The sequence below is a fragment of the Phaseolus vulgaris genome, chromosome 1, assembly GCF_000499845.2.
Source record: "Phaseolus vulgaris cultivar G19833 chromosome 1, P. vulgaris v2.0, whole genome shotgun sequence".
NCBI classification, from domain to species: domain Eukaryota; kingdom Viridiplantae; phylum Streptophyta; class Magnoliopsida; order Fabales; family Fabaceae; genus Phaseolus; species Phaseolus vulgaris.
Window position 1 is genome coordinate 46381259 of NC_023759.2, and position 9883 is coordinate 46391141.

General features: G+C 27.1%; 1 protein-coding gene across 2 annotated transcripts; it reads right to left on the reverse strand.

The window, feature by feature from the left end:
* Positions 1-864: 864 nt before the first annotated feature.
* LOC137814735 (uncharacterized protein OsI_027940) lies at positions 865-4145 on the reverse strand. 2 transcript variants are annotated; one of them, XM_068617616.1, is made up of 7 exons: positions 3989-4145; positions 3118-3304; positions 2760-2919; positions 2632-2663; positions 2503-2550; positions 2375-2423; positions 865-1188 (listed from the first exon to the last, which is right to left on the reverse strand). In XM_068617616.1, the coding sequence occupies exons 1-7, from the start codon at positions 3991-3993 to the stop codon at positions 1109-1111; spliced, it is 561 nt and encodes a 186-aa protein (XP_068473717.1). In that variant the 5' UTR covers positions 3994-4145; the 3' UTR covers positions 865-1108. The 2 variants fall into 2 exon arrangements, with proteins under 2 accessions (XP_068473717.1, XP_068473718.1); XM_068617617.1 differs by lacking the exon at positions 2503-2550.
* Between the last annotated feature and the right edge of the window lie 5738 nt (positions 4146-9883).

The following is a 9883-nucleotide window of genomic DNA, read 5'->3' on the forward strand; positions in this document are numbered from 1 at the left end:
CATACAACGTTAGAGGTCCACTTTTCCATGATTCTGTCCCAAAACGTTCTACTTCCATTAAAAATATCTTTATTTTCTTTTATAATTATTAGAAATCAGATAGTAAAATCATTTTTAAATTATTAATCGAAAAAAATAAGGTTAAATATTTGAAATAATTTTAAACAAAACAAATAATACCAAAATGAATTATACATGTATAACTCTAAGAAATAATTTTAAAATTTGTACTTCCATATTTATAACAATTTTTTCACATGTATGACTCTCAGAAATATTGTTTTAATTATCTACTAAATATTTTTTTTTCAAGAAATATAATCTTAGAAAATTATAACCTTTTTAAAGAAACGCTTATTAAATTAAAAATATTAAGAATAATTTTCAAAATGCTTTTACTCCAACTAAATTTATCTATTTATAACAGAGTAGATAACAAAATCTAAAAAGAAATTCATGACAAATAAACAAAAGTTAAACTTTGAAGTTAAATTCGAAAACAAAATTGAACATCTCAATCTTTTGACCCCTTAACAGTACATACCCTGAAAAATCTACTCAATCACGAAAAAACAACAAATCACCACCAATACGATTAAGCTTTTCAAGGTTGACTACGTACTGAGCTCCATTACTGCAATTCTAGAGCATATTTCATTTATAAAACCATATCGTCTTTTACCAACGATTTAGAGAGGTCTTCAAAAAAAGCATAGTTTTATTAAAGAATGCTATTTTGAAGCACAAGCCGACTTTATAATGATAATTTGGGAGCAAAAACGAGTTTAAAACTTGAAACCAAAGCAAACTCGCAGTCACGCCAGAATCAACAACCACAGATTAAAAAAATGCAAAACTTAAAAATATGCGAATCCTGATACGCCATTCATGCATGAAAATAAAATCTCAATTATACAATATCCTAAGTCAACTAGAAGGAGCATTTTCCTGATAAATAATAATACTTGCTAAACGTTTAGCCACGACGGGTGAGACACAAATGTCTCGTACTTTAAAAACAACTACCAATCAATGGTACAGAAAGATAATTTCACGCGAGAATTTTCATAAAGCATCTTCTACGGTAGCGTCATGAACAGCAGCGGCATCATGTGCTTGGAGCGGCCTCTTTTGTCTCCGTTGATGCCTCGGCAGCATCGACTTCGACAGGCTTTGACACTTCTTGCTCTGTACAGTTGGCAAAAAAAAGTATTTCAGTTAGAATGTAAATTAGCAATTGAATAAACAAAGGTCCAAAAATCTATATGCGCATCTTTCTAATTCCACATTATATAAAGTTCATAGGCATTGTACTCATTGAAAATAATTATAATCACAAAAAATCAGACTGATACAACATTGTACCAAGTCAATCATAAAAGAGGGGAATATGGGCAAATTGCCAAGTAGCAGCATATTGATGATAATGCCAAGGGGAAATGCAAGATAAATCATCCTGATCCCCTTTTCCAAATTACGTTCTTGAAACACGAGACAGCAAAATTATGCTCCACCAGCTTCTTCTCTGTTTGATGATGATAATGCAAAAATAAAATGATGGAACAAAAAACTAAACTGACATGCATTTAAAGACACACTGAATGAATAGGTTAAGTATTTCAACTGTGGTGCAACAATCAAGAAAAACTGGCTCGGTACATGACAATAATCAAGGATACAAACCTACTTAGATTTAGCAGTGTTCTGTCCTCAAAAAAAAATCTACCGGAAAATATAGCTAACGAATTATGTATTTAACATTTGAAAATAGTTTCGTTTAGAAATTTAAAACTTCAAATTCAGATTAACAGTCAGAAGTTACCCCAAACCAGGTAAAGAGCTATTAATTCCACACATGACGGGTTCCAGCCATACACAGTGATATGACTCAATCTCCATCACAACTAATCATACAGCTTTAACTGTAAGTTCCAGAATTTATAAGCTCCTTAAGAACCGACGCAAGGATACCTTTACAGAAATAAACTACCACAGAACTGCATAATTCCCTGTTTCAGTTCTAGACTGCTGCCTATAAATTGGCACTCTCAACCCAACTCTATCACACATTGATGGAAACAAAAATTGTTGCAAGTATTATATAACATTTAAGATGACCTACATCTACCTGTAAAGCCATTAAGCTGCAAAAACTGTTACATTTTCCAAGTATTCCTATTTCCTATAACAGTTAACCACAACGCATGTACATATAGTCATACACAATACTGTAATTAAACATGGAAAAATCTCAGAAGTCAACACAACTAGCTTAAACTACCTTATAGCACAATAAATTGAGCATGCTTTATTATGAATGGCCAAGTACGAAGCATAAACGAAAAATGTCAATCACAAATTAGCACACACGTACCTTCATCATCACTCTCATCAATATCATCCATAGCATCACCACCAAATTTCTGCACCATTCATAATTAATCAAAACATATAATATCACATCAATAAAAGAACAGTAAATCAACTGAACATATTACGTACAGAGAAATCCATCCCTCCCATTCCATCAGCACCCATTCCCCCAAATTTCTGCATAAAAAAATAGTGAGGATATAAAATAATATAATTAGGATAAGATTTTGAAGAGAATCAAATGAACACATTGCTTACCGAGAAATCCATTCCTCCCAAGTCCGGTTCACCTAATCAACAAACAATGAGCAGAATTAGAATACGCATAAAATTATACTGTGTTCAGCAAAGACATTCTTTTTTTAGTACAAGCCATTAATTAATACCACTTCCTTCTTCTTCATCCTCATCCACCCATTTATCCCAATCCACTTTCACATAATGTGGAGTCTTGCCTTCTGCACGCAGAAACCTTTTCCACCATCCAATTTCTGCCTTCTGCACTACACAGAATATGCTTCGCACTCCTACATTAATTTTGCTCTCCTGAAAGGAAACAAAGCCATCAATTTGCAACTGGATGATGACATTAACACATGTATGAGCATTGGAAATTCCATTATATTGCATATAAAGCAATACAGCTATCAAGACATGTTATTGTTCAAATGTGGGAATAAACATTCTTAAGGATGCCCCCAATGCTATATAGTGGTATAGCACAAATTAAAAGTGTCTTCTCACCTCTACATTAACCTTCTCAAAGAGCTCCAGTTTTAGTTCATACTGGTGGTCTTCAGAGCCAGCACTGCCAGAGAAGGTAAAAACGCCTTCAGGAGTAAGATCCACTTTCGCATTTTTTGAATCAGCCAATTGCACCGTGACAAAGACCTTGTCAACTCTCTGAGCCCACTTAACCTCGGGATGACGACTGCATCACACAGTGCATTAATAAACAAATAATGGGGAACAATTAGATAAGGTTTTGAAATGGCATTAGAAGGGAAGAAATATTAGACAGTAAAAAAATCGAACTGCTGAAATTTCTGATAATTGAATTCACAAATAAAAAAATCGAACACTCACAACTCACTTTCATCAAAACTTACAAGTCATATGCAAGACACAATTTTTTCACAGGAAAACGATGAAAAATAACACAAATTGATAAAAAAAAAAGTGAAAGCCAAGATGCAAATTTATCACATTAAACAAGACATAACAAAACCTAATAACCCCATCGCCGAACCCGAATCTCCAAATACAATTAGGGCAACAAAATAAGCATCCTACAACAATCTCTAGATACTGTTTTTCAATTGGCTCTAGAGTTTGAAAATGCCCCCTAATATTTTAGGTTTACTGTAATTTTAATTAAAACAATATTTGAGTAGGAAGATCTCTCCAATCTCGAGGATCAGAAATCGGTAACAACTGAACCAAACAAAACAACAGAAACAAACAATTTGATCGATTACAAACCCAAATTATAAAAGAACACAGAGTCAAAGACAATGAAGAAAGTAGTTTCATAATATGCCAATACAAACAAAACGGGAGAACAGGTTGTGAAGGGATGAGTAGGAAACGAAGATGCAAGGTTAATAGTTTGTACCTCATATTTGGTATTGGATTGAGAGAAGAAAAAAGGAAGAGAGGAAGGTTATTTTGTAAAACCCTAGTTTCTTCTTTGGTGAGTGAGTGAAACCCTTAAGTAACCCTCTTACACCTATACCTTTTCAAGAAACGGTATTTATATGACAAATTACGACACTTCTGGACCTCTAGTACCTTCCTTTCCCTGCACTCAATCCTTGTTTAGTTTCTAGAAGTTCCTACTCGCAATCTCACACTAACACATTGGCCCAACCCAATTTCCCTTTCGGCCCAATTGTTGCCCATCTCAAGGATCTGGGTCCAAATAACCTCTTCGTTTCTCACTTCTTCCAAACTGTTTCCTGTTTCTTCCTGCATATGTTCTTGTGTGATCCAATACAAAATATGAAAATACATTTTTATCTTTTTTTCCACTTTCATAGATTAATAAAATTCATAAGCAATTTTAAAAAATTATATATATATATATATTTAAAACTACATAATTCAGAAGCTAATCTCAGATTCATAAATTTTTTATGGATTATGTAATCCATAATATATTTTTTAAAAAATGATATTCTGAATTTCAAATTACATAGTCTGAAAGTTACTCAAATTCAGAAAAAAAACCTTTAGATTATATAATTTAAGAATTAATCATGTATTTGAAAAAAAACTTTCGGCTTACATAATCCGGAAGGTAATCTCATATTAGAAAATACTTTTGAATTATGTAATCCAAAAACTAATTATGTATCTAGAGAAAAAAAATTATGGATTACATAATTCATAAACTAATTACGAATTTGGAAAAAGACTTTTAATTACATAATCCAAAATATTGCAGAAAGATATTTCTAAAATATAAAAATTTATGGAGGTGGGAGAAGAATAGGGAGGTGCAGGAAGTAGTCCTTCTTCCATTCAACTAAGGGTGATTCTCCCTGCACCCAATCACACACCCTTCGTCTCTACCATTCTCGCACCCAATCACACACCCATTGTTATATGAAGGTTTGAGCATCATCTGTGACCGTGAGCGAAGGCACCAGAGAAGGTATCGGAGAAGACAAAGTGTGCGTGTGCGTTGCGTTGCGAACATTTTTAGGCGGAAATCATTTTGTGACTTCTGGATATTGTTGTGCGGAATCAAGTTGTGTGCTGCGGATATGTTGATTCATAAGTGTTTAAATCACTTCCGGATGTTTGTATGCGGAAGGTAGCAGTCGTGGACTGCGATGGTTTCATTCGGAAGGGTGTGAACGGATTCTGGATATTTGTGTGCGAAATATAGTTGTGCGCATTTTCATATCTGGAGTAAAATATCTACTTCCAGATGATGATATATGAGCACAACCCCAGTAAAACCTCCTATTCTGCATCTCAAAGCATCATCCAAAGAAAATCAAGTTCCTTTTACAACTTACCATACACTATTTTTCAAAGAGAAGGACACAATGAAATTTCTAAAAATTCGTCAGGTGCCAATCATAATTGATCGGGTACAGGAAGCAATTGCCTTCAACTAATTGAAAGTAGAACGGCAGGTAGGATTTATTCATTTTCAATATATTTCTTACAAAAAATTAATACATTTGATAACCTTAAAAAAAAATATATACCAACCTTACAACTTTAATAATATATATTAAAAATATTAATTAAAATAATATATATATATATATATTTCATATATTGTTATTTTAAATTGTCAGGTAGGTATTTTTAATAATATACCTACATAAATATGTTAAAAAATGTAGTATTTATTTATATGAAAACATTAAAATAATGTATAATCAAAATAAAAAATAAATTAAATTAAACTTACTAATATGGTACGATAGTTCACAAAATCCATAAATAAGACTCCTTTAATTCATAAATTATATGTGTGATATAAAAACCTTACATTGAAAATTTATAAAAAAAAATCAAATTACAACTGGACTGCATTGGTATCTAAGAAAAAATATTAAAATATAATTTTAAGTCGGTTTCATAACTTTTTGTCTTTCAACTCAAAATCACCCTTTGAAAAAAATAATATAAACATCTATTCATTTTTATGTAGATTCCGCACTTTTTTTGTTTTATCTAGAAGATTGGGACGGCTGGTATGTTTTGAAATAAAGTGAGAGAGAAGACCAAAACTATTTGGGACCAGAAGAGTTTTTATTTTCATTTCATACTTATTTTTATTTTTAATTATTATTTTTTTGTTAATAGTCTGTAACAATTGATGATGAGATTGAATTTTATTATTATTTTTTATATTTTTTTTACACTTTTTTCATTGTATTATAATTTTTCATTAACCAACTTTCTAGTTTTCATTATCTAAACTATAATAATTGAAAGTTTTTTATTGTAGGGTTATAATCTAATTTTTTAAATGAAAATTAAATATCTATAACTGTCTTTTTCATAATACATGTTTTATTACAAATATTATATTAGTATAACATTATAAAAATTTTAAAACATCTTTATTGGAGTTTAGTTGAAATAGTTTGTTGCTGAAAGTTTGTTAAATATTTGTTGCTGAAAGTTTGTTAAATATTTGTTGATAGTTTGTTATGACTTTATCACAATACCTGCTGGGAGTATTATATATGGTTGAAAATTATTTGATGTTATATTATATAGTAGATTGATTTATATTGTTAAAAAAACTGTTGAGACTGAGTCACACAAATATTGGAAAAAAATATGTTAAATTATTGTCTTAATTAATATTTTATATTATGAGGATTATTTGGAAGGGTTAGAGACTTGTGGTTGTATTGTTGAAAAATGTATTTAGTTTGTTTATAATTTTAATTGAGTTTGAAAAATTATAATTATGTTTTATTTATTATTGAGATGATTTAGGTTTTGATTTGGAAAAGTTAATAAAATTAATAATATGTTTTACAGTGCTTAAAATGAATTTAATTAAGTTAAAAAATGAAGAAATAGGATGAGATAGTTTTAACTAATGAGGTATGAAAAAGTCATATGGAATTATATAAATTATTGTATGATATTTGATAATTAAAGTACTTGTATAGAAGTTTTGTAAATGGTTACGTAATTGTTAGCCTCATTCATACAATCAGTGGTGTTGAGAAAAATAATATAAGAATATTTAAAAATATGGAAATACATCCCTAGCTAATTTTTTCTAATTCTTTTTGTCCTTAGTTGGAGTTTAACAGCTTTATTATTTTTCGGCGTGGAATTTTTCAAGAAAGATATAAAAAAGTGAAAAATCAAGAAATAAAATATTATTAAAATTTAATAATCGAGGTAAAAAGATTTTGTTTTTTTACAAATATACAAAAATTTGTGAGAAAATTATAATTAAATATATATTTTATAATTATTAGAAATTTACATAATACCATTAAAAAAGTTAAAATTATCCTTAATTTTATTTGTATTAAATATTTAATAATATTATTAACAAAATTAAATAATAATAATAATAAAAAGAATAATTATTTATTATATAATATTATTATTAATTATAAATAATTAATATATAAATTAATTAATTATTTTCTTATTATTTAAATGTTTTTAAAAACAATAATATAAATTTATAAATTTACATTTTATACTTTATAAAAAAATTAAAAATTTCTACACAACTATCCTATTACTTACCAACTTAAATAAACTTTTACTTTTTCACAAATCTACTATAACATATCTTCAATTCAAACAATTTCACTTTCCTTTCAAATGATTTCAAATTCACTTTCAAAAAAAATTTCAATCCAAACACACAGTGTCTTATTTTTGGCATGAACACTATTCATGCTTATGAAAAAGGTGTGTTTTTATTTGTTGATTTGAGAGGAAATTTGCAAAGAAATAATTTTGTTTCCTCGTGTCTTTAAAGAGATTGCGGAAAAAGTCTACGTGGACAAAATGTTATTATATTTTTGCCTTTTGAAAAGTTTAAAATTTTTTCTTCCAACCATACATAAAGTGCAATATTTATTTATTTTATATTTATTTAAATATTGATAATAAATAATTTATATTTATATTGTATAGGATTTTAAATACTTTAAGAATTTTATTTATTTTTATATTTTATTTAAATACTGATATTAAATAATATTAATTTGTATTTATTTATTATTTTTAGTAATTTAAGAATTTTGTTTACTTATATTAAATAATTTAGGATTTATATTTATTAATATTTTTAATAATTTAGAAATTTTATTTGTACAAAATATATATGTCAAAAATTTGAAAAATATTTTTCCATAAAAAAATTTAATCATATTTTATTTTAATTTAATTTTAACTACAATGATACATTTGTAATCTTACACTTTTATTTATCAAAAAATAAATATTTTATCAATCACACTTATCACATCATACACTAACTTTTATAAACTTTCTCTTAATTTCTTATCATATTTTTCTTATGGTGTGTTTGGATTAGGGAGAAAAAATGTGAGGATTTGAGAGAGTAATTTTGAATATATTTTAAAGAAAGATGTGAAGAAAGTTATATTATTTGGATTAAGGTATGCAGAGTGAATTTGTAGAGAAAATTTATTAAAGTTGATGAGTGATGTGATGCGTATGATTTTTTTTTTTTAAAAAATATTAGAATGTAAAATTATAAATTTATACTAATCTTTAAAAAGGAAATATTTTTTAAAAAATTTAATAATTAAAATTTTGTATACTTATTTTTATATACTATAAATAAATTTTTTATTATTAATTATTAGTGTTTTTTTATTAATACCAAGCCCTAAATTTATTTAATATTTTTATTTTATTATAGATACATATAAAGGGTAAATTTCCTATCTAACACCATTTACACTTTTATTTCCCTAAATAGCATTTTTTTGCTTTTATTTCCCTATCTAACACTCTTTTGTTTTTATTTCCCTATCTAACACCCTTTTATTTTTTATTTCCTTTTCTAGCACCATTTCAAAAATAAATAAAATAATAATAAATTATTATTTTTTTGATAATTTTAATTTTAAATGCATTAAAAAAAAGTATTTTTAATGTTTAAAATAGTTATAAATATAATTAATGAATAAAGAAATGAGTTTTTACAAAATAAAAAAAAGTAATAAATTAAAAATGTTTAGTTTAAAATTATTTTTTTAAGAATGAAGAAAATAAGAAATTAAACCCTACAACAACATAAAGTTGAATCTATAAACATAAATTAATATTTATTTTTATTATTATTGATGATGTAATCATGTTAATTTCAAGTAAAAAATACAGGACATAATTATAAAAAAACCAAAGTCAATTAGTATTAATTAATAATAGACACACAAATAATATTGAAGTGACTACCTTAAATGCAAAATCCTAAAAAAAAACTAATGCAAATACTACACTTAATGCTTAAAAATGAGAAGAAAAAAATGCAAAAATAAATAAGTATAGAAAATAAAAATAGCAATAATAAAATAAAAACAAAAAACAAAAATAAATAAACAATGGCAGAAAAAAATAATAACTAAAAACATACAAGATATAAAATAGAGGCAAAACAAAATAAAATAAATATACAAGATATAAAAAAAAAAATCCAAACAAGATAAAGACAAGAGATATAAGAGAATACTAAGCAGATGTTGATCATAAAAAGAAAAATAAATGAAAGATGATCATTCATTTAATATTTTCTTCAATGATACATTAAATAGTTTGTGCGAAATGAAACATATTTAATGACGAGAAGTGCACAATCCAATAATGTTGGGACATGTTCTTTTTGTGTGTCCTGATGTTTGACAATATGGACTTTTTTTTGTTCGATCATGTTGTTCTCTTATGTCCATATCAGTTCTTATTCGACTTGACTTAAGTCTCCTATTTGAGGTTATTTTCATGTCGGAACTTGTGCATAATATTTGACCAG

Excerpts from the sequence above, each read along its gene's own strand:
- LOC137814735 (XM_068617616.1), bottom strand. Across the intron at positions 2,920-3,117 it reads TTGAGAAGGTTAATGTAGAG|GAGAGCAAAATTAATGTAGG; the intron begins GTGAGAAGACAC and ends GTTTCCTTTCAG. Across the intron at positions 1,189-2,374 it reads TGATGAGAGTGATGATGAAG|AGCAAGAAGTGTCAAAGCCT; the intron begins GTACGTGTGTGC and ends CCAACTGTACAG.